Below are 25,623 nucleotides of genomic sequence, written 5' to 3' on the forward strand. Positions count from 1 at the left end.
AGCGTCACCTGCGTCCCATGCACATGTATAGAGCAGCCTCATTTGGAAAATCATGCTCCCTCAGGAGATCATCTTGCCCATTGTTTTAGTCTTGAACATAAAAGCCTTCCTTAAAATGTTCTTCAACATGAAAAAAAACCTAAGGTCCTCCAGATGTTACTGGAGTACAACTCCCATCATACCTGGCCATTGGCTATGATGGCTGGTGCTGATGGCGAGTTGGGAGTCCAACAACCTCTAGAAGGCTATGGGTTCTGCACCTGTACATTAATTTGCTTCTCAATATGTGTACCAAGGCACACATACATACACACAAACATACTTCTTCTTAAAATAATTCTACATACTTTTTCTGATTAGAACTAATCTCGATGTCAGAAAAAGTACTACATGAAGTGTCTCTAAGGTCATGTTTGAAAGGGCACTTCCTTCTCTCTTGCAGTAGTACCATGATTTTCAAAGATGTCACCAGAAAAGTATTTGCCATGGGAAACCAAGCATAACATCCTTGATACTATGGTCACTATGTCCTTTTAACCATAAAGGTAGTGACTGATGGGCCATGGACTTATGGAATTTGCATATGTGATTCAATCCAAAAGAACATACCTTACAAATTTCCCTCAAAGTCTGAGAAAAAAATGTTATCTAGACAAAATACTGAACAGCCAAAGAGATTTTCTTCTTTTTAATTTAGTAAAAAATGATAAAACCAGAAAGTATATTGATGAAAGGTATAGCAATTTCTCATAGCTAAGTGACTGGAAATGCACTTCAACAGAAATTGAACACGAACAGCAAATAAATTTGATCTATAAAACTTACCAAATGCTCTCTTACTTAATGTCCAAACACATACTAAATAAACTAATTTCATTATTTTAATGACTAAAGTTGCTTTAACCCTGATAAATACATATATTTTTCTGGCGCCTTATGTACTCTCACACTGCTCTATATTAGCATGAATTAAATGTTCCTTCAGGAAATCCTACTTTAATTTATTTCTATTCAAGGACACTTTCTCCATAATTCTTACCTGAAGGTAAGTTATTCTCCTCTGTACCAGCTCTGTCAAATCTTTGGCTTCTTTTTCTCGCCAATCACCTGCTCCATCTGTTTGACTGAGGTAGTACAAATCTGTCATTATTGACCTGTTTTTTAAAAAAGCAAACAAACAACCTTAGTGGCTAACTTAACTAATCAGAAGAATCACTGGCAAAATGAAAAGTAAATGAGGATTATAAGATCTTAAAATAGGAATTTTAAAAAATCAATTTCCCTCCACTTCCAGAGCCAAATATCTGTATGTGCACATGTATTCACCTTCAATAAATTTAGCAATCTCAAATTGATTTAAGCAAAATATTTGAACAGTTTAGGGATGAGAAAACCAAGCTCACACACACGCACAGACAGAATTGGAATTGATTTCCCCTAAGCACCAAAAACAATATTCATAATAAAACAAATCTTTTGGTGCAGGTAGAGCAACATAATAATCTCTCTTGAAAGCCAAAATGAGTTGCTACCATCAAACATTAAGAAAATATGCATATAGGTTTAATACACAATCTCCCTGCTGTTTAAAGTATTGTGAAAAGTTTTCAGTTTACAGATAGCATGCAGAGGTGGACTAAAAACCAGTACTCTAGTCCATTGAGAATATCACGGAAAGGTGTCAGCAAAAGAGAAGAAAGTATAGGTTCATGGTGGAAATTATAGGCAGTTAGGTACCGTATTTTTCGTCCCATAGGACGCTCCATCCCATAGGACGCACCTAGTTTTTTTTGGGGGGGGATAAAGGAATTTTCCCCCCTTTATTTCCCCCCCAAAAGCAGGTCGGGGAAACCGAACCAGGTCAAGGAACAGTGGGATGGCGGCGCTTTGCCTCCCTGCTGTCCCCCGAGCTTGTGGGGCTGGCCGATGTCTGCCCGGCACAAGGGGCGCACTGCTTCAGGGCGCCCCGCCCGCCAGGCGGCAGGCTTCTATCCTCAGCGTGGGGAGCCCTGCGGGGAACTCCTGCAGGGCTCCCCACGCTGCGGATGTCTGTCCGGCGTGCGGGGTGCTCTGCTTCAGGGCGTCCTACCCGCCGGGCGGCAGGCTGCTATCCGCAGCGTGGGGAGCCCTGCGGGACCCCTCTCGCTCTCCAAGCTTCAGCGAAAGCCTGCATTCGCCCCATAGGATGCACCCAGATTTCCCCTTCATTTTTGGAGGGGGAAAAAGTGCGTCCTATAGGGCGAAAAATACGGTAATCAGCAGACTAACTCAACATTGTTGAAAAAGACACAAACCATCAGTGCATACTAATAAATTTAGTTCTGAGCAGTAACCAACTCAAACCACTCAATCCATTTTGGGGGGAGGTGACAGACAAAAAACTATGATTGTGTATAATTATACCCAGAGTTCATAGCTTAGTTAAAAACTACTTGATCGTCACACAAGAAATTGAACAGGAAAATATCTCCAGTGATTGTATACTTTTCCTGCCCTTGCATGCATAAATAAATAAATGAATAAATAAATAAATAACTGGCAACTGGTCAAATCAACATCCACTCCCTCAAAAAAAATCTCAGTGAAATTCTCTATCACCTTGATAGGCTGGGCTGTGCAGTGCTGAGAATAACTTTGAGCACAATATGTCTATGTGCTACTTGCCATGTACCAACATGAATGGCATTGGAGTGCATGTCGGAGAATGCCTGATGTGAACTTCACCTGAGCTAAGCCCAGGACAAACACTCTCAATGGGTTAAGGACAGATTCAACTAGGCTTGCACGAAAACTCAGCAGGGCAGCTGCCTGGGATTCAAGAGATAGCTGTGAATTGTCAACAGACTAATATTGCCAAATCCCAGAATGCAAAGAACACATCCTGAAGGAGAATGGCAGAGGAAGGAAAAACAGAATCAAAGCTTAAAGTGACACACAGAGGTCCTATGGTGATGGCAGCAACAATGTTCTCTAAAATTTCCTGGCTAACAATATCCAGAATTACTCAACAGGACTCCCACAAATCTTTGCCATATCCTGCAACTGCATTCCCAACATCTCATAGTATATTGTATCAAATCCAAAATACGAACAGGGCACAATGTTCCCTATCACTATTTTAGTGGAGGATCAATAATTGCCCAATAAATACAGTTATAAGGTAAAATCAGAATGTCAAAGGCTCAATAAACCATAAGACCCTGAGTGCAACTGAATAGGAATTCATGGTGAGTATCAGCTTTCATGGAGTTACATAATCTACTCAAGCAGCCGCATAATGTTCATTATAGGGTATTTTTAAAATCACATTAGGTAAACCAATTAGATGCAATTGGTCTGTTCAATTATTAGAGAATCTCAAGTTATTTTAGGACTAAATAGTACCTGCCCCCCCAAAATTTATCTGCTATAATCTTGATGCATGATCCATCTCAGGTTCAGCAAGTCTTTTGCATGCAAAGAGAATGGCACTGGGCTTAGGGCTCTGGTTGCCTTAGTAAATGCAAACCTCAGGAGACAGAACTATAGTTCAATGGTAGCGCACATACTTTGTATTCAAAAGGTCTCATATTCAATGCCTGGCACCACCAATTAAAAGAATCAGATAACAAGTGACGGGTAGGAGTGATGGAAATGTACTCTGCCAGAAATACTAGGCAACGACCAGAAGTTAAGATTAAACTGGGATAGATGGACATGGTCTGACATGGTATGAGACAGTTTCCAATGATCTCAATGTGCCAGGCCATTATTTAGATATGCCCAGGGGGGTGTTAAATATGTGTTAGTGTGTAAGTGGAAGTGAGTGGGGATATATTGCACCTTAGTCTACAAAATTTAGAACAGGTTTGACATCTAAACATTTGCACTGCAAATAAGCGTTTAGCTGTACTTGCTTTCACTTTATACTGAATGAAACAAATAAATCTTTAGTAAAAGCAGGAATTATTGTGTTTAATATATATAACATATAACATTAAGGTCATCAACATCGGTAGCAAGTATTTTCACCAACTCAGAAATCCAATCTGCATCTGGAGCCAATCACATACATCTGCAAAACATCATAGAAGTATCAGCTTTACAGAAATGACCAGGGTTGTAAATAATGATCCACATGCTATTAACTTTAATGCCAGATCTAGATCAGGCAAATTTAATATGTTCTTGTTGTCAAGGTAAGTGTACAGTTACTGAACATTCAGGTAAACAAATTAATCCAGTTAGAACGCAAGACTGGCAAAAAATATATCATTTTCAGTATTACAGCCGACTTAGATTTGGTTTTATAGCTTATGAGATTTTTGCACCTTGGCAGTTATTCTCATGATGAAATATACACCCAGACAGACCACCTCTTTAACAGTAAACATATCCAAAGAAATCAATTTAGTATAAGGCAACAAATTATATAGCTTTATTTTGTATAACTTTTAACAGGCCAAAGAGGAAATTCCTTAGTGTAGTCTCATGAGGCTACCAAAATTTTTGTTATGTGAAATTAAGTTCTCAAGTTTAATTGCAAATATCATTTTCTATTATTCTCTCTATGTTCCAGAACCAGTCATATATATAAAGATTGCTAAATGAAAATATAGGTGCCCAAGCCACCAATATTAGAGGAAACATACAAAGTTGAGGAACATGTGGTTCCAAAAAAAAGGAGTATGACCTTCAGAGTCATGGCTGATTAAGACATCTAATATGCAAGATTCTAAGCAAAGCCCATATATTCAAAAAATAAATGCATCCCTATAGTAACCCCTTCATAACAACAACAACAACAACAACAACAACAACAAACTGGTCTGGTGGACAATGCCTCAGTCGAGGAGCTCACAATGAAAACGTATCTCTCCATCGTCTATGGAGGCACACTGCTTGGAGGGATGACAATAGTCCTCAACAGACATTTACTGAACTTTGCAGTACAGAATGGTATGCTAAAACACAATCCTAAACACCCACTATAGTAAGCCTGCAACTTATGTGGCGGTTATGTCCCATGGATCATACCTAAAGACAAAATCACATATTTGCAAGACTTGCACTGGCAAGGGCAGAAGGTGGGAGAGTATCTATTTTCTCCTCCATTTTGCTTTGAAATTTTTTTACCTCCCATTGCAAAACTACAGGGCTGTGAGGTTTCCCTTGCTTGTCAGGGGAATGCTGAGGGAACAAGAGGACTTTAGATCCCAAGGATCCAGTGTTCCCCCATAACAGCCTTCCAACATGCCACTTTCGTTCTCCTACCTGGAACATCAACAGTGAAGGAGCAATGGCAGCAGAGCTTTTCATCACCGCACAGGGGCCTCAGGGGGCATCCCTCCCATAGGCTGAGAGAGAAAGTCACAAATATCCAAGAATGCCCCAGATGCCCTCTCAGACAGTTTAGAACTGCTCCCTTAATTCAGAGTTTAGCTCTATTTAATCCCATACCTTGGTTCTTAAAATCAGCTAATGGTTTGGATGCTTCTGATTACAAACATTTGCCCTAGGGCTTACTGGTGAAGGGCAGGTAGTAATAATAATAATAGTAGTAGTGACGAAGACACTACATGGGGCAATACTTTTAAAAATAGATGCTGAAACAAAGAAGAGGCACCATCACAACTTTATGCTCTAGTTTCTCTTTATTTTTTACATTTAGAGTTTCTGCATTCATGGCTGGCAATATGGTATTTTATAGTATGACTTTTGTAGAAAGGGTTTGAGAAAGTTTTGTGTCACACATACAGAAAAACCTGGGTGCTGTCAACTAAAGGTCTGAAACAATGACTTGAATCCTAACAAGAGCAAGCAGTATCCTGCTTGCAGAGGACACTTAATAAAATAATAATAAATAAATAATAATAATATTTGTACCCCACCCATATCACTGGATTGCCCTAGCCACTCTGGGCAGCTTCCAGCATATATATATATATTTAAAAAACTTCCCTATACAGGGCTGCCTTCAGATGTCTCCTAAAGGTTGTATACTTATCTCATTCATATCTGAGGTGGGCACCACTACCAAGAAGGCCCCTCTGCCTGGTTCTCTGTAACTTCACTTCTCACAGTGAAGGCCTTTGGTGCTGGATCTCAGTGTCCGAGCTGAATGATGGGGGTGGAGATGGTCCTTCAGGTATACAGGGGCAAGGCTATATAGGTCTTTAAAGGTCAGCACCAACACTTTGTATTGTGCTCTTAATGGGAGCCAATGTAGCTATTTCAGGACTGATTTTATACAATCCCGGCGGCTGCTCCCTGTCACCAGTCTTGTTGATTAGTTGTAGTTTCCAAGTCACCTTCAAAGGTAGCCCCACACTAAGCACATTGAAGTGCAGTCCAATTAAGACTTAACCAGGGCATGTACCACTCTGGCAAGACTGAGCAGGCTGGTAGGGTCTCAGCCAGCATACCAGATGGAGCTGGTAGACAGTCACCCTGGACACAGAATTAACCTGCACCTTTATCGACAGGTGTGAATCCAAGATGGCTCCCAGGCTGTGCACCTAGTCCTTCAGGGGCACAGTTACTTCATTCAGGACCAGGTATTCCCCCACACCAACCCCACCCACATCCCGCAGAAACAGCACTTCTGTTTTGTGAGGATTCAACTTCAATCCGTTAGCTGCCATCCATCCTCCAACTGCCTCCAGACAATCACACAGGACACTTGCCTTCTCCTTCCCACTGAAGCCCCCTGTACCTCCCAAAAATCTGATTTCATTGTTCAAGGGACCCATCTACATCCGTGGGGTATAATTCACAGCGAGTACCCTTGAGCCAACCTGCTTCTACTATGAAACCCACTGAGTGTCTACAGTCAATTTCCATGTTGCCTGTGAAGGACAATGTTAACCACTAGGGCTGGGCAACATCTGATTTTCAACATCGGTGATATCTGATTTTCAACATCGTGATATATCACCAGCTAAACATTGCAATATAGTGATATATCACAATGTCTAAAACATGAAAGGTGGACTTTAAGATTGCGTGTGGTGGTGGGGAGAAGAGCAGCTATGGAGATCTGCAGGTCGAGGGTAGAGATGGGGCAAATGAGAGAAGGAGCAGACAGCCTTGGAGATCTTGGGGGTGGTGCGGTGGAGATGGGGCATACGAGGGAAGGAGTGGGCAGCCTTGGAGATCTCTGGAGTGGCGGAATGGAAATGGGTTTGTGGGCAAAGGAGCACGCAGCCTTGGAGATTCCAGGGATAGGGGTAAAGATGGGCATATGGTCAAAGGAGCAGGGGCAGCCAAGGTGAAAAAGCAGCTGGTCAACTAAGCAAGGAAAGTGGGGCACAAGGAGGAAAAGAAGGCGCTGGGCAGTTAAGTGCCTGACAGCTGGCTGAGGTGAATCACGCAAAGCAGCCAGAGCAGAGAGAGGGTAAAAGGTAAATGGACCCCTCTGGGGTTGCGGCGCTCATCTCGCTTTATTGGCCGAGGGAGCCGGCGTACAGCTTCCGGGTCATGTGGCCAGCATGACTAAGCTGCTTCTGGCAAACCAGAGCAGCACACGGAAAGAGAGAGGGTACATCACAGTTATTGCAAGATGCCAAGGCCATCAGCAGGAATGAAGAGGAGAAAGGGAGCCAAAAGGGAAGACAGCCAGCCAACCAGAGGGAACCAGCTCCAAGGGAGACCAGTCGGTCTGGCACCTCCTGCTATCTTCAGATTCCTGAGATCTATGGATGAAGGGTGGTATACAAATTAAATAATAATAGCACAGCAAAACTCAGCAGTAGTTGTTATTAGTACCTTTCATGATTACCCAAGTCAGATACAAGTTCATCAATATGCCTTTGGAGTTCACTTCCTTCCAATATTTTAAGTTTCTTCAATTCGCTCTGGAGAAAAAACCATAGCTCCTTGGCTCCATTTTCAATCCGCCTCCTCAATATTTCATGATCTTTTCCTAAGCCCACTAAAAAAAAAAGGAAAATGTACAGAATTGTCAACATTAGTTTTCCTCTAGACAGAAAATGCATTTGTAGAATTATGAACAAAATAGTTATATACAAACCATCTCCTGTTTGTTGCTTATAGTTTTCTATCTGTTCTTTGGCCTTTATTAGCTGTTCTTCTAAAGCATGAACTCTTCCTGCAGCAGGGCCCTGATCAATAGGACCTTCTGGTATCCTACAGCAAAATTGAAAGAATGCATCAAATAAGTTTGATTAGTGTTACATGCTTTTTGAAAGGATATTCTTGATAATGGACTAGAAAAAATGTGTAGTTTTGTGTTGTGAGTGGCTTTGTCTTTTGTTACAAAACTTAAACAAAAATATAAAAAACCTATGTTATACTCAGAGTAAACCCACTGAAATTAATGAGCCTAACTTAGTCATGTTTATTAATTTTAGTGGGTCTGCTCTGAGTGAAACTTAGTTGAGTAACAACCCCAATTTCTGCTTATGAGCATTTGGCTCAGGAAGGAAGAGATGGGACTATTCTGCTCTCAATCATAGGTGTAGAGATTATTCTGTTCGGAAGGTTGGTTGTTAAATAAATCATGACACAGTGTAGTATGTTATGTGTTGTTGTTCATCTGAGGTTGTATTTCCCTAATTTTAAGACCTACTAAGGAACAGATTATTGCTATTATGTCTTCATATGTGAAACACAAAATTCAAATAGGGTGCACTTTCTTTTTCCCATGACTGCAGATCTGTTGCCTGGTATATGCTGTACAATTTTAAATTAACCTTATACTGCCACAGTTAACTGCTGTAACTTGGAATTGCCTGGGTGCACCAACCAAAAGAAGAATATGGGTAAGGTCTGCTTTAAAGCGAGATACCCCAGACCTTTTTTTTTCCTTCACAAGTTTTTCGTGTGTTTTTTTAAAAAAAGAAATACAATACTGATGCAAAATCCTTCCTCAAAAGTAGAGGTGGACATTGTACATCTCACAAGGTACTTCCAAAAGTAGGGAGTCAGGAATCTGGATTTCTCCCATAATTGATTTTCAATTAAAAGATATACTAAGTGACCCGAATGTAAGATTTATCTTCCTCAAAGTCTGTTGGCTAACTCTTGGCTGATATTATGCTCTATTTATGTGCGTAATACCCAACAAGAACGATTTCTGGATGAAACTTTTTACATTGCTGCTGCACTCATTTACACACTGAGGTGAAGCGGTGATAGATAGTAATTTAAATCTTGTATTCAATCTTGTATTTTGATAAAAGCAGAACATCTCACCTATCACAAAACCCATGTAAACAGTCTTTTTAAAAATATCCTACATATTACATAAGCATAATTACAGTGGTGCCTCGCAAGACGAAAATAATCCATTCCGCGAGTCTCTTCGTCTAGCGGTTTTTTCGTCTTGCGAAGCAACCCTATTAGCGGCTTGGCGGATTAGCGCTATTAGCGGCTTAGCGGCTACTAAAGGCTTAGCGGCTTAAAGGCTATTAGCGGCTTAGAAAAAAGGGGGGAGCGGAAAAAAATCACAAGACCATAGGGAAATTTGTCTTGCGAAGCGCATCGAAAAACGGAAAACCCTTTCGTCTAACGGGTTTTTCATCTTGCAAGGCATTCGTCTTGCAGGGCAGCACTGTACTTTGATGCTTTGCACATAGCCAATCCAGAACTAAGAAACTATACACATATGTCAGCAAGATACAAAAATTATGCCAGATTGGATTATTTATTAATCACAGAAGGCCTTGACTCTCAGGTTCGTAACTCACGAGATTGGTCTTCTTAATATCTCAGACCATACCCTGTTATCACCAGAATTCAATGGGGAGTGCACAGACCTAAAACCTTCTGTGGGAAATTAGACCCCTGGATGTGTGTTTATGTGTGTGTGTATGTGTGTGTGTATTTACTAGAGAGAAACTTCTTCAAGCAGAGATTTTCAACCAGTGTGCCATGGAACCCTGGGGTGCCTTGAATAATTGTCAAGGGTGCTGCAGGCAAAACTGGTCTCCATCCCTCTTTCCTTCCTTCCCTCCTCTGATGCCCTCTTGTGTCTCTGCCTCCCAAAGGCTTGCATAACTGAGCTGCTGGGGCTCAGAGCACATTTCCCCACAGGGGAGCACCAGAAAGAATGTAGTTGGTCAAGGGAGCCATGGCTCAAAAAATGTTGAAAACCTCTGCCTTAAAGAGATTCCTGATTTTTTTAAGTTTAATGGTACAGTCATACCTCGGGTTACGAATGCTGTGGGTTGCGCGTTTTCAGGTTGTGGACTGTGCTAAACCCGTAAGTACCAGAGCGGGTTACTTCCAAGTTTTGACACTCGCGCATGCGCAGAAGCGACAAATCGCATCACGCATGTGCGCAGATGCAGTGCTTCAGGCTGCAAACGCTGTGGGCACAGATCACATTCACAACCAGAGTGTACAGAAAACTTTTTTTAAAAAGAGCAGAACCTAGATCTCTAGAAATCCCACAGGTACTTATTCCCTTCAGAAGATAAAGCCATATTATTAGGAATCCAACAACAAAAATTCTGCCCTCCTGGTGAAACAAGTACATATAGCGAGCAAAATGAGTAATGCACTGTTAAAAGGCGAAAAGTGTGTGTGGGGGGGACCCATAGACAAAAAGAAATTTTGGAGGAATTAAAAATATATATATACAAAACTCTATGACATTGAACCATTGGATTCCCAAATCTTCAAAAAACTGCTAGGGAAAAAAGATAATTCCAAGATTTAACCAGACTCACCAGGATTCATTAGATCAATCTTTTACCCTAGCAGAAATCCAAAATGGGATAAAAAATATGAAGCTCCACAATGATTCTGGTCCCAGCAGATTCATTAGCCTTCCCTTCTGAAATTGTTTATTGACATACAGAATAGAGGCCAAATTCCTTAAACTATTTCATTGATTAATGTGGATGCTTAATTATTTACAGGCATATTGGCCAGTAGGCTTTCAAAAATTTTACCCAACTATGGATTCATAAGGCAAAGATCCACAGGCCTTCCCTATTATACAAGGGTTCTCAATACAATTTTTGGAGTCAATCACATCCAGAACCTACTGTTCTTCTGATGCTGAACACAGTCAAAGCATTTGATTGTTTAAATAGGCAATATCTCTACGTTCCTTGGGTATTAGCGCGTCTTGGGTTGATATGCTTGATGCTCAGGAAAACCAGCTCATAGTATTGTTTAAAGATAACCTGAAGGAGGGGAAGAATACTGCTCTGAACTCCTTGGAGAAAGGACAGGATAAAATGCAATAAAATGAAGCCACAAGCATTAAAATCAAGAGAATACATATTTAAAAGCATGATCTTTTCGATCATATTGTAAAAATATCTAAATGTAATACTAGATTTAACATATAATGGGCACAATGCAGAAAGCTAAATGGCAGAGGAAAAACTACTGCTTGTGCAAGCTAGTCATGTAAAAGCTATATGCCAAATTAGTGGCATGAAACATTTGCATGCAGAACTTTCTCTATAATTATCCTGATTTTCTAAAATCTTGTACAGATTACGTGTGTTATGCAGAAAGCTACTCTTGAATTAAAGAGTGTTTCTTCATGTGGAAAAATATCACTGGGTAGTGGCTAGTACAGAAATGTTAAATTAATTTGTCTCTTTTGTAAGCACTTAAAGAAAAACTTTATTCCTTCTCTGCATAGAGATACAAGATTTCCATAAATTTTAAAGCTATGAAAATATATCACTTTTCACTCTTTATGGGGGGGGGAGCCTTTTAGATTTGACTTTCTTATCAAAGCCAAACAACATTATTGCTTTAGATTCATAAAAACATCATTCGTAACTAATATTTTACATATTTATAAAATGTACAGAGCTACTTGCTTTTAAGCAGTTCCAAATTAAATCAAATGTCGCCCTAGCCCCAAGCAATGAACACCTAGTTTGGCACTCTCATGAAGATGGCAGTACCCTCTGCAGAAATGAATCTTAGATCTGAGTGGTGCATTAGGTCTGAAGTATATACATAGGAACCGTCATTCTCTAATGCTATATGGCATTGTCTTACATAACGTATTCCCACCACATATGGAGTGGAGAATAGCTTTCCTTTTTTATAAAAATAAATAAATTACTAATTACAAAAAGTTTTTCACATTTCCTTCAGTGGTGCCCCACTGAATTAAAAGCATTCTTGGGGGAAAACAGAAACTACGAACACACACACACACTTTACATCTCTATTCCTGTCCCCCATCACGTCTAAGATATTAGGGCTGAGGTACATGTTATGTACAGCTCTATGGCTTTTCTGTTACCAGTGAAAGCAGCTGCAAACAAACAGGGAAGGACTTTGAACAGACTAATGGATGGAAAAGATGGCATGGCGTAGCCCCTCTCCCCCCCCCCCCATTCAATTCCATTTATTAACATGTTCTGGTTCTTTTACAGGTCCTGATGGACTAAGTAGGCAGAGTAAAAAAGTTATTTATTACTACCCTTTCTGTTCCATATGTTAGCCAAGTACATGACCATGAGACAATGACTACTAAACATGGCATTTCCTACTTCTAAAGAGTCCAACATTTGTATCTAGCAGGTATGGGGAATAAAACCAGGTGTCTCTTATATCCCAATCTCTTACCCTTCTGTACTGGCTTAAGGAAAGGACCTTGGTACTGAAAAATCAGTATCGCTCAGGATGATTCAAACGTTAAGCTGGGGTGGGGGCAAAAACCTGTACTGAGTCTCCAAGCCATAATAACTGGAAGATAATCTAACAGAACTATTTCTTCAAGTAAAAGGAAGGTAAGCAAGTATGCTGGGGAATACAGAATATCATAAATTGTTGATTAGAGGGAGATAAAGCCCCAAGGATGCCTATTCAGAGCTTATCTGAAGCCCAGGCAGGACTCTTGTTAGAATAAAGTTATAAACTCAAGCAAAAAAGTAGCCAGTGCTTAGCCCTCCAAGGCCCAATGCAAGTGTACCCAGCTGTGCCCCTCCTCTCCATGGGCCTGGCCCTAAGTGCTGGAGAAAGTTAGAATTATGGGTTACAGTTTTTACCTGAGATTACTGGATCTTAAAAGGAACATTAAATTTGCACTATCCCCAAACTTTCACCATCAGCTTCCACAAATATAGTACAAACAGCCAACTACTATACCACCACACAAACATAGCACCCTGATGTCTCCTTCAACCTCAGAAAAGACACATGCCAGGACCAAAAAGTATTTTGTCCTTTACATTAGCACAGAGAAAATGCAACTTCAGTACAGTATACCAACATTGAGAAAGTTTTTATCAACTTACCTGAGAGACTCTGCCATTCGTCGTAAGTCTTCATTTTGCTGTTTTAATCGTTCAAGTTTTGCTAATATCTTTGATAGTTCACGACTAGAATGGTCTGGGTGTTCATTGTCTCGTACTAAGTGTCCGCCTATGTAAAACAGCAAGGTCCCCCAAGCAAAAAGGATGAGCATAATCCAACGCCAGGAGCCAGTCCATGGCCGCATTTTCAGAAGTTCTATCCACTACCAAATAGTTTTTGTTCACAAAGCAAACATTGTAACTCCTCAATCAGTACAAAGATTCCAAGGCTTCTGTGTCTTTGATTCACCACATTGTGCTTCTCACAGCATTTCTCCAACAGTAAAACTTTAAAACAATTATCACTGAAGATGCACAATCCAAGTTCTAATGTCACAGATGTTTTGTTTTTATAGTCTGTGGGAAAAGAAACAAAATGAAGTTACATTTTGTGATTTAAACCTAGTAACATATATTGAAGTAAAGCTTAAATGAGTTGGTGTTGAATTTCAAGTCAGTTAATAGCATTATAATGTTTCAGCAACTTGCAAAGGAATAGTCTCTAAGCAACTGCATGTATAGAAATGACAAAAAACACTAAAAAGTAGCACATTTATTTACACAGTGCTGTTTTGAACTTTAGAAAACTGCAACTAAATCGTAAGAGACCTTATGCAGCAGATTTGAATTTATTCTTTCTTGCAAGACAATACACTTGTAAGTGGAATGGATAGTACTTATAACACATAATATATTTTCTTCTCTTTGAGCAAACTTACTAGCAACTTCAGAAGTTTAAGTTCTCTTATACTGGTCTTGATGCCTTGCTTCTGCCATGCTGCTAACAAAAGAAGCCATGCATTGGCTTTTTGAGGCATTTGAACTGAGGCTAGGGGCTTGCTTCACTCCAAACCATTCATAAACAGAAGCCACAGTTTGTCCTCATTCACATTAAACCATAGTTTATTTTGAAAATGAACCAAGTCAATAACATCATCTTATTGCAGAAGAGCCCTTGTAAAAATCAGGGTAAAAGAGCAAGATAAAGGTGATGTGATGGGACGATGAGCTGCTTGTGCGTAAAATGCAAGTCCCTCAGAGTTTGATCAGGTTTTCAAACCTCTGCCTGTGACGGAGCCCCTCCAGCATGGCTGCGTCAATCACTAGTAGAATCCGAAAGTGGCTGCTTTCGGAATCTTTTCCAACATAAAAGCTCTTTAACGGAAACACGTCGTCTGGCCTCTCGGCGTGACAGTTTCCGGCGAGGTGTGGGTGTCCCTATAGGAGGTCCTGAGACCTCCCCACTGTTTTCGCTGGAAGTGTCTCTGAGCCATCCCTCCGACTCACTTTCCCTTGGAGTTCTTGCTCGCCCTCTACTGGTTCCCTCTTCCGCTGCTACTCCTCTCTCAACCTCAGTGAGCCTTTGCGCCCCCGGCGCTTTAGATGGCAGTTCCCTGACATCCACCTCCCCTCCAGGGCCCCCTTCACCCCCTCCCGTCTCCTCCCCTACTGGCGGTGAGGAGGTAAAACCCCTGAAAGAACCTCCCTCATCTTCCGACGTCGCGAACACTTCCCTCCACTTGTTGCTGTTCCTACTCTCTCGGTAATCTTCGTCATCGGAGTCCACTCCCTCTTCCAACTCCGACTCCGCGAACCCTTCCATTTCCTCTTCCTCATCGGTGGTGCCGAAATACTCCCTCCTAAACCTTGCTATCGGCTGAGGTTTCCTCGGGAACCTTTGGTGGAACGTTTCTGTTAAAACCTCGTCATTGACTTCCTCTGCACTTACCCAGGTGTTTTCTGACTCCGGTTCCCCTTCCCACGCCACCAAATACTCCACCTGATTTCCCTTCCACCTGGAATCGAGGATTTCCGCTACATGGTTGCGGCGTTCCCTCTCTTCCAAGGCTGGTCCCCTGACGTACTCCCCTTCACGTCCCCCCCTGTATGGTGACAGTAACGACCTGTGGAACACTGGGTGCAATTTCATGTGGTTGGGTAATCGGAGTTTGAAAGCTACCGGGTTGACCTGCTGAATGACCTCAAAGGGTCCCAATCTTCTGGGCCTCAATTTCTTACAACCCCCTTTGAACGGCAACCCTTGGGTTGACAACCACACTTGATCCCCCACCCTTATGGTTTCACCTTCCCTTCTGTTCTTGTCTGCCTGCTTCTTATATTGTGCCTTAGCCCTTTCTAAGTTGAGCTGGAGCTGATGATGGATCGCTTCCATCTCTTCTACAAAATGTTCAGCCGCTGGGACGCTCCATCTCTCCCCTCCTTCCCCTGGAAATGCCCTGGGGTGACACCCGTAATTAGCCAAAAAGGGACTCATCCCTGTGGACACATTCTCCGCATTATTGTAGGCAAATTCTGCCAACGCCAACTTTTCGACCCAATCGTTCTCTCTGTCATTGACATAACACCTCAGATATTGTTGAAGAATGCCATTTGCTCTTTCCGCCTGCCCGTTGGTTTCAGGGTGCCGGGCAGTTGAAAAATTGACTTCCACGTGCAGCAAGCTCATGAGCTTCCTCCAGAACCTGGAAGTAAATTGTTTGCCGCGATCTGAGATCACCCTCAAGGGAGCCCCGTGCAACCTAAAGATGTGTTCTACAAACAACTTCGCTGTTTCTTCCGCTGTGACTGCATGTGAGCATGCTACAAAGTGGCACATCTTAGTTAACAGGTCTACTACTACCATGATGGCTGTTTTCCCCTTGGACTTTGGCAGATCCGTCATAAAATCTATTGATATCGCTTCCCAAGGCCGTTCTGGTGTGGGTAATGGTTCTAATAACCCTGCCGGCGCCCTTCTTTCCCCTTTGGCTCGCTGACATTGGTCACACCCTCTTACATACTCCCTTACATCTTCCCTCACCTTAGGCCACCAAAATTCCCTGGTAACCAACCACATGGTCTTGTGTTGTCCAAAATGTCCCGCCGTGGGGCTATCATGCAACTGCTTGAGTACTCTCCCCCTCAATTCACCTTCGGGTATATACAGTGCCCCTTTGTAATACAATGCCCCATTTCTTTCCTCAAAACCTCCGGGACTCTCGCCCTCCCCCCTGAGACCTCTGAGCTTATCCTGGGCATATTCATCATTTTCCGTTTCCTCTACCAGTTCTCGTTGCCCCACCAGCGCCGCCCCACACACCCAGCGGTCCTCAGGGATGACATGTCTCTCTTCGATCACCCCCTCCCCTTCCCAATACTCTGGTTTGCGTGAGAGCGCGTCCGCCCTGACGTTTTCTGGGCCTGGCACATAACAAATTTCAAAGTTGAATTTGGAGAATTCCTGTGCCCATCTCACTTGTCGTTGGTTGAGCACTCGAGCTGTTCTCCAATACTCTAAATTCTTGTGGTCGGTGCACACTTGCACCTTGTGTTGTGCCCCAATTAATAAATGTCTCCACCTCCGGAATGCTTCGTGAATGGCAAGTAGTTCCCTGTCATACACCGTGTAATTCCTCTCGGATTTATTCAGCTTCCGCGAGAAGAAGGCACACGGTCTCCACTCCGACGCACTCCTCCCCGGTTGAAGAAGGACCGCCCCTACCGCCCGGTCGGATGCATCGGTTTCCACTCTCATGGGTTTTCGTAAATCCACATGCAGAAGTTGTTCTTCCGAGGCGAAAGCCCTTTTCAGTTCTTCAAAGGCTCGATCCGCCTCTACCGTCCAAACAAATTTCTTCTTGCTGCTGAGGCAGTCGGTGATGGGCGCCGTCAAGTGGGCAAAGTTCTTGATGAACTTCCGATAAAAGTTCCCAAACCCCAAGAATCTTTGCACGTCCTTCTTGGTCTTCGGTGTCTTCCATTCCAGTACCGCTTGGACCTTGCCTGGATCCATGGCCAATCCCTTGTCTGACAAGCGGTACCCCAGGAATTCCACCTCCTTGGTATGAAACTGGCACTTCTCCAGTTTCACCCACAGCTGGTTGGCTTGCAGCCTGCCCAACACTTCTCGAACGTCCCTCACATGCTGTTCCTCATCTTCCGAATACACCAACACGTCGTCTAAAAAGGCCACACAATTCTTGTAGAGCAAAGGTCCCAGAACGTGGTTTATAAAAGCTTGAAAACACGCGGAGCCCCCTTGTAGACCGAAGGGCATAACGAGGTATTCAAAGGCTCCCAAAGGGGTAAACATGGTGGTCTTCCATTCATCTCCCTTCCTTATGCGTATCAGATTGTACGCCCCCCGCAGGTCCAGCTTTGTAAAAATCTTTCCCTTCCTTACTCTGGTCAAAATGTCATCAATTCGGGGCATAGGGAAAGCCAGGGGCTCCGACACTGCATTGAGGGCCCTAAAGTCACACACCAGTCTCGGTTTGTCTGTGTTCTTTTTGTCCACAAAAAACACTGGGCTGCCCCCCACCGCTCGGGACTCTCTGATGAAACCTCGCTTCAGGTTTTTGTCAATGAACTCCCTCAGCTCCTGCATCTCCCTGTCTGACATGGCGTACAGCTTGCCTACTGGGAGTTGGGCCCCAGGGAGTAGGTTGATTTGACAGTCAAAGGGTCTATGCGGTGGCAGTTTGTCTGCTTCCCTTTCGCTGAATACGTTGCTCAGATCTGCGTATTGCGGGGGCACCTTCCCTTTGTCCATTACTTCCATCCCGGCTAGGGTGACTCTGTCTCCTCCCGAAACCTTCCCCTCCTTGCAGTGTTCTAGGCAATGCGCTGACCCAAAGGAGACCACCCTCTGATGCCAGCCCACTAGCGGATCGTGTAGCGCCAGCCAGCTCATCCCCAAAATGATGGGCGCTCCTCCCAGGATGGCCACATTAAACGCTATCTGTTCGGTGTGCCTTGCCACCCTCATTATCATCGGGACAGTCTGTTGGCTAACTTCTCCCCCCAACAGCTCTCTGCCGTCAATCGTAGTCACCTGCAAGGGGTTACTTAAAGGGATGGTCTGTATCTGATGCTCAGCTGCAAACTCCTTACTCATGAAATTACAGGAGCTGCCTGAATCCAAAAGCGCCTTGATCTTTAGTGGGTGTCCGTTTGGCAGTTCTAGTAACACCTCTATCACTAAAGCGGGTCTGGGAGGTTCCGGCGTGGGCACTTTCACTGCTCTTTGGCCTGGCTGCTGTGCCCCGACGGTGGCAGCCAGGCGTTGGCTTTTACTTGCTCCTTGCCTTCCTCTTCCTTTCCCCCAACAGCTCCTGCCATCCCTTGCCATTCCTTTCTTTGTGGGCAGACTCTGGCAAAGTGCCCTGGCTGTTGGCAGAGATAACATCTCTTGGCGCTCTTTCCCTCCTTCTTCCGCCCTTCACTGGGATTTGAAACTGCGCGCGCCCGCGCTGTTCCAACTTCCATCGGCTCTGCCGGCGGGAAAGGTGGCTCTGGAATGTCTGGAATGCGGAACTCCCTCCAACGGTCTCCTTTCCCTTCCCGCTTTTCCAAAGCCCTCGCCTCCTGGCGCGCTCCTATGGACAGCGCAGATTTGGTTAACTGATCCATAGACTCCGCCCTGGGCCCCCGGGAAAGCTCATCTTTGACGGTTGAAGAAAGCCCCTCTTCGAAAAGCATTTGGATGGGCTCCGCCGATAGGTCCCACCCCAATTTATGAATCAGCATAGTAAATTCAGTCCAGTACTCACGGACAGATCTGCTTCCTTGCTGGCAAGCCATTAACTGCCTTCGCACCACCCCCTGCTCAATATCGCTGGAAAACATCAGGTCCATGGCACGAAAAAACTTCCTCGTGTCCTTTAGGATCTCATTATTCGCTGCCATCAGGGGTCTAACCCAATCTTTCGCCCCGGATTCGAGATGGCCAATCACAAAAGCCACTCGCGATTCCTCGTCGGGGAAGTCATCAAACTGCAAGTTTAGAGCGTATTGCATCTCTGTTCTAAAGGCATGATAGTTCCTGGGATCCCCCCCGAATTTCTGCACCAATCCTGGTACCTTTCTGGCGAGCGGGGTGGTTTTCTCCTTTCCCTTTTCTGCATCCTGAGCCCTCCTCTCCTCAAGCCTCGCCGTTTGCAGCGCCAACTGGATCTCCAACGCCCTGTACCTTTCTTCCAGGCTTGGACCCCCTCCAGCTGCTCCTGCTCCTCCGGTTCCGGCTGGGTTGCTCATGATGCTTCTCCCTGCACAAGCTGGCTTTCGGTGACTTTCGGATTGCTGTGATGGGACGATGAGCTGCTTGTGCGTAAAATGCAAGTCCCTCAGAGTTTGATCAGGTTTTCAAACCTCTGCCTGTGACGGAGCCCCTCCAGCATGGCTGCGTCAATCACTAGTAGAATCCGAAAGTGGCTGCTTTCGGAATCTTTTCCAACATAAAAGCTCTTTAACGGAAACACGTCGTCTGGCCTCTCGGCGTGACAGTTTCCGGCGAGGTGTGGGTGTCCCTATAGGAGGTCCTGACACCTCCCCACTGTTTTCGCTGGAAGTGTCTCTGAGCCATCCCTCCGACTCACTTTCCCTTGGAGTTCTTGCTCGCCCTCTACTGGTTCCCTCTTCCGCTGCTACTCCTCTCTCAACCTCAGTGAGCCTTTGCGCCCCCGGCGCTTTAGATGGCAGTTCCCTGACAGGTGACATCCATTCCAAAGATTTTCTTCCACTTCCACAAGAGCTGTGATTCACAGAAGCATAACAACTGGTATAATTAACTCCCCACACCCCCTGCAAAAACCAAAACCAAGGATAATCAATAACCAGGGCCTGAAAAAGAAGGACCCTCTAGACCCAGTTATCATGCAACTTTGAACCAGTATGCACAATCATTTGCAGGAGTTCTCTGTTAAAAGTCCTGCATTCAAATGCCTAGCACTATGGCATTACAGCAGTAGTCTGTGTTGTAATTCTGATTGACTATCCTTCATTGTTTTTCTGCAGCACTATCCATATAATTCACATGCAGGACAATAATGGCCTCCATGTTCCATTACATCCTCAGTTGAGAGGCCCACTACATCAGCCAGAATCTTAAAATAGACAATCTGCACTATGCATTTCACAGCCTCACTCTAGTCATACACGCATACACAGTATTAAATCAGAGTCTCGATGTGTTAAGTATGTAGTAACTTCCCACTTCTTTGTCTACCTTATATTTCACCTCCTGTAGTTTAACTCCCAATGCTTTTTGGCACTGTGTGAGCTTTCACTAGCCCCTTACACAGGCAGTCATGGAATAGTAGCAGCTTTTTTCCTTCTACTTACCATTTTTGGAATGGAAGTCTAAACAGATAAAGGAAGGTGGTTAATACTTAGCAAGACGTACTTAGGTCACTAAGCTGGCTATAACCCCAGAAAACAGACGTAAGTAACAGATCACACTAAAAAGGAGAAATCATTTTTTCTTGATACAATAAAATGTTAATCGACTAAAAACATAGCATTTCAGAATTACAATCTTTCTTTAGTTCTGAAAGCACACCACTACTGTTATTATCTTGCATTTTTATGCTGTGAACTACCCTGAGATCGACAGATGAAGGGCAGATACAAATTTAATTTAATAACCAAACAAACAAACAACAACATTAATGTTTATAAGTAAATGAAAACATTATACTTGCTTTCAGTAACAACTTTGCAAAATTTTAAAAAAAGATGTAGCCAGAATGAATCCATGTGTCAAGCAACTACAGCAAAACATTGGCTGCCTCCGAGGTTGCCATCACAGTGCAATTTTGTAAGATCTGGGGCTCAGAACTCACACCAAGTAATTCAAAACTCCTGTGTTTTTATTTTGAGATCTACTTTCTTATTAAAAACCACAAGCTCTTATTAGGACATAAATATATAGTTGCTTTGGAGAACAGTTGGTGAATGTTCTCCTAGAATTCAAAATTCTATGATAAAAAAATCCATATTGTATCCATAATATCCTGTTGCAAAATTATTTGGTGCTTTAAAATCGAATTTGAAGTAATTTAAACAAGGAAGAATCTAGAACATAAAATGTATTCATTCCAGCATTAAGAATTAAGCATTGAGCAGCATGCTACAAACACAAAATCATAATTAAAATCATTAAAATAGCTGACAGAAAACCCTTATACAAGTGATGTCATACTGGACAAAGCAACAATAGCTACTACCTATATAAGTATGTGAAACCAACCTACAATGTCAGATTCAGTTTGCAGTTTTCCTGCTTGGCCACTTGGGGACACTGTGATACCACACATTCAGCTGGGTGCCTCCCCCATCACCACCCATCCTAGCATAAGATGCAGCAAGAGAATGATGTCACGTGCTTATTTATTCAAAGCTTTCGTGCCAGTGTTTTACTTCATCATCCAGCCAAAGCCTGTAACCAAACGCCCCACTACATGGCAAATTCCTACATGGCAATTTATTAATTTCTGTAGTTACTATTCCTGAGATGGCAACCTACCCACCCTTTTAGTTCTCAGGCACAATACAAGCTAAATAATTTGGGCTCTTAGGAGACCAACTCTTCATACATATCAGCATTATCTCTATAGGCAACCAAGCAAAGCCTTGACATGCTCCTTCAAGGCAGAATTAACAGAGTGGTGTTATCTGCCTCTATACTTTTGTTTAGTAATCCCTTCCACAAAGGTCCGCCCAGACACAAATGGAATTCTCCCAGAAGCAAGTGAGACTAGACCTGTGTTCAAACTCCAGCTCAGATATGCAGTTCATCTTTGTGGAACAAGACTCTCTCTATTCCGCACTTACTATGTTAATATTTTATATAGTTCTCATGAGTCTCACAAGCTGCTCTGAGCTCCTTGGAGGGGAAAAAAAAGTTCTTGTTAATAAATGCAAGGAGGAGTAAAAGCTAATCTACGCCTACAGATCAAGCAGTGTGCATTTTCTTGGATTGCGCCACTTGGAGTAGTCTGAATGCCTGAATGCTTATAGGAGGCAAGGGGGAGAGAAACTACTCCCTGCATGCATATACAACTGAGAAAGCTAGCCTATAACCCTTCTCTCAAACTTGCGGGCTTTCTACATGCGAAAAATACTTTCCTCAGAGAGCATTTATACATGTGGCTTTATTATTTACTTAATTTATATATTTCCATTCTATCCCATGGGCTCAGAGGGGGTTATGTCAATTCTTCTAAATGCTAACCCCTCTCCACAGCGGCTCACGATCAAGGATTCTATTTGTCTATATTCATCTTTATAACTGTTAAAGTAATTGATTCCAATATCCAAGGTACTGACAGAAATACTCAAAAATGATCCACTTCATTTGCTTTCATGTTATTATTATTGATTGATTTATTAAATTTATATACCACCCTATACCCGCAGGTCTCATCTATAATCCCGCATGCTCCTACTACAGGGGGCGGGGGCAAGAAGAGTATGAAAATGCGGCATTTTAACCATTCACTTAAAACCTATGTCAATGAAGTTTACTTAATAGCCAGCACCAAACAATTCAAGCCATGCAAAGAACAGAACAATGGTCTGCAAAAGTTTTCTTGTTCTCTCTGAACTAGGCAAACTTTCCAGAGCAACATTTAGTACTGTTGATATCCAAGATATGGACATTTGCAATTCAAGACGTCAGGAAGGTAATTACAAAAAAGCCCAAGAAAACCATTTAATCATATTTCCACTACTGAGAAGGCCTTCTGTCTGGTTCACTATAACATCACTTCTCATAGTGAGAGAACCTCCAAAAGACCCTCAGTGCTGAACCTCAGTGCCTGGGCTAAACGATGTGGGTAGAGGTCCTCCTTCAGGTATACAGGGCAGGAGATAGAAATAACAAGAAAAAGGGTCCAGCCAAGCATAGCCTAATACAAATAATATCTACTCTGCAAGAATTTTAGATGACCATATGAGCAATATTCTAAACTTCATAAATATAGAAAGCCGTTAGTCATTAGTTTTAATAAGCATGCCATATAGGTAATAATCACAAAGTTACAATTAATTCTGCTGAAATTAAAACTAAATCATTGCACTTTAAAATTCTCTTACTTATTTCCTGAAAATAGGAAAGTGACATTATATGTGGGGCAGGGACTACTTCTCTTTGATCCAGCTGTGAATTTATCAGCTTAATAATGTTATAATTTGAGTCAATTCTGTGAACAGCAACAACTAATTGTTGTGCAACTCATATACTGAATAGGCACAGATTTGGTGGAAATTTAATATTTCATGGGTTAAGGTATACATTTTCCAAAAAACCATTACTTAAGCATTTATTTCATGTCCATCTTCTATGCAAATAAGAGTAACCTGCTTTGGACAATTTAAGTTTGCATCAGAAATTTAACTAATGTCCAATAAAATGTCCTAGGGAATAATTTGATTTAACATCTTTATTCTTATGTCCCGTCATCCAGTTTAGAGAGATTGTTTCAGAGTTATTCACTAACATTTTTTGTTTTAACCACTCAAAATCACTCTGACATCAGCAAATCCGGCCACCTCATTGCTTACCCCTTACTCTAGGCCATTTATGCCAGTTAAAAAGCATTAGCTCTAATACAAGTCCTCCTAGGGAGATCCCACATGTTATGCAGTGTTCGAAATTCCCCATGCGCCAAGCACATTTTGCTATTGGTGTGGGTCCAATTGCGACTATACAATTTCTGGGTGCCAGATTGGTGACTGACATCTCCATCAAGTCAGCTGACTCGCATGCAATCCTCCATCATCACATCAAGGAAATTAAGCACAGGTATGAGTACATATATAGTTGTCTGTGCTGCAGCCTTTCCACACGCCACCCAAATGGAACTCACAAAGCACAGTTAAAAAACCTCTGCCTTAGTCCATAATTAATATCATTTCCATTTCTACTTTGTGTGCTTCTCCTTCTTGAATACTGAGACAAATGAACTGCTCTTAGAGCAAGATATAGTCAAGTAATGTAGTTGAGCTAATAGAATCATAGGATTGTAACATTGGAAGGAATCCTGAGGATCATTTAGCCCAAATCCCTGGCAAGTAGAAATTCTGTTGTGGCGACCGTAACCATAAGGTTTAAGGAGCCATTTGATGCCTAGTTTATATATCTGAGTTTCTGACACAGGTTACATCCCTCCATTAAAAAAACTGTTTATTCCTCCTTGCACCTTCTTGTTCTTTACCAACTCATAAAAGGAAGTCTCATCTTATTCCATGACTGCTAAGTTTGCTCAGCGACCTTTGTTGAAAAGTTGTAATAACTTTTTTGAAACTCCAGATAAATACCAGAGTATACCTATACATGTGCTTGTTCACACACTCAAAAAAACAAGCTTAGTGAGACAGAATTTAACTTTGCCCTGTTAATTCTTTTCCAGCAAGTCTTGTTCTTCTATATACTCAACAATTTTATCTTTTTATAATGTATCCGACCAAGTTACCAGGAACAGACACTCACATAATTGGCTTTTAAAGGGGGGAGGAGAGAAAGAGGAAGGGACCACAAGGGTCACACAGTCCAAACCCCTGCAATGCAATATTCTTTTTGCCCAACGTGGGGATCTGGGAACTTTAAAAAAAGGGTGGCAAATTAGCTGCAGTTCTCTGGGAAAGAGACCATTCTCAGTGGCATGTTATGCATTTTTGTTAGAAGATCAGCAATTTCACATTAGATTTCTTTAAGAATTGTAAGATGGGTACCATCTGGACTTGGTGATTTGTCATTTTCAATTTGTCAATAAAGTCCAGAACTTACTACCTAGTTTGTTCTTGGCTTACCACTCATAATTTGTTTGGGAGAAACAAGCCATGAACTCATATTTAAACATGACAAGTCAGACTCTGGCCTGATTCATTTGCAGCACAGCAGCAGCAGGAATAAAACAGGAGTGCCACAGGAACGTCAAAACAGTGTGTACCAAATTGTCTTAAGTTATTGTTTAATGTGGAATGTTCTCCCCAGGTGCCATCTGGTGATATCTCTATCAAGTTTTAGGCACCAGGCAAATAACCTTCTCTTTACCTGGACTTCTGGTCCTTATGAAAGTTGTATTGTGGCCTCTTCTGGTGGGGCTGGACTTTTTGCCCTGCCTTTTGTTTAGTTGTATTTTTAGCCTCTTAATTTGTATTGTTGTTTTTTACTTTTATTCTCAAATGGTTTTAAGTCGCTTTGGATTACTTTTTAAGAAAAGTGACTAATACTGATGGTACCATGATTTGCAACTTGGACCATTATGTGGGCACACCGTGACCAGTTTTCCATCACCCAAGCTGCAGTGCTGGCTTAGAATCGCTCTAAATCAAGTCTACAATATCAAGTATTTCAAAAATGTCCAGGCCAACACTACTGTGTGTGAAATATTCAGCAAACACTTCTAGCTTCAGTATTTTACTGTATAGGATTTAGTGTGCATATCCATAGGAAAATGTGATATATGAACATACATATAAGCTCTATTGAATGGCTCTATTAAACAGGCTTAAACATAAGCATAGCAAATCAAACCTATAATACAACTTTTTCTTCTTCTTT

The 25,623-nt window shown here is 42.3% G+C and overlaps 1 protein-coding gene and 1 long non-coding RNA gene across 2 annotated transcripts in view; both read right to left on the reverse strand.

The window, feature by feature from the left end:
• The window catches only part of LOC309364833, a 200,706-nt gene that overhangs the window by 74,349 nt on the left and 100,734 nt on the right, over positions 1-25,623 (reverse strand). The gene's annotated exons all lie outside the window — the stretch shown is intronic.
• FUT8 (fucosyltransferase 8) overlaps positions 1-25,623 on the reverse strand; it is an 82,280-nt gene that overhangs the window by 35,315 nt on the left and 21,342 nt on the right. The window contains exons 2-5 of the mRNA XM_081901300.1: positions 13,221-13,634; positions 8,012-8,127; positions 7,747-7,912; positions 1,040-1,154 (exon numbers count right to left, since the gene is read on the reverse strand). Of these exons, the coding sequence (XP_081757426.1) occupies positions 1,040-1,154; positions 7,747-7,912; positions 8,012-8,127; positions 13,221-13,423 (600 nt within the window). The 5' untranslated portion in view covers positions 13,424-13,634. The remainder of the gene's footprint in view (positions 1-1,039; positions 1,155-7,746; positions 7,913-8,011; positions 8,128-13,220; positions 13,635-25,623) is intronic.

This window comes from Podarcis melisellensis (genome assembly GCF_964234715.1).
Source record: "Podarcis melisellensis genome assembly, chromosome: 1".
In the NCBI taxonomy this organism is placed as follows: domain Eukaryota; kingdom Metazoa; phylum Chordata; class Lepidosauria; order Squamata; family Lacertidae; genus Podarcis; species Podarcis melisellensis.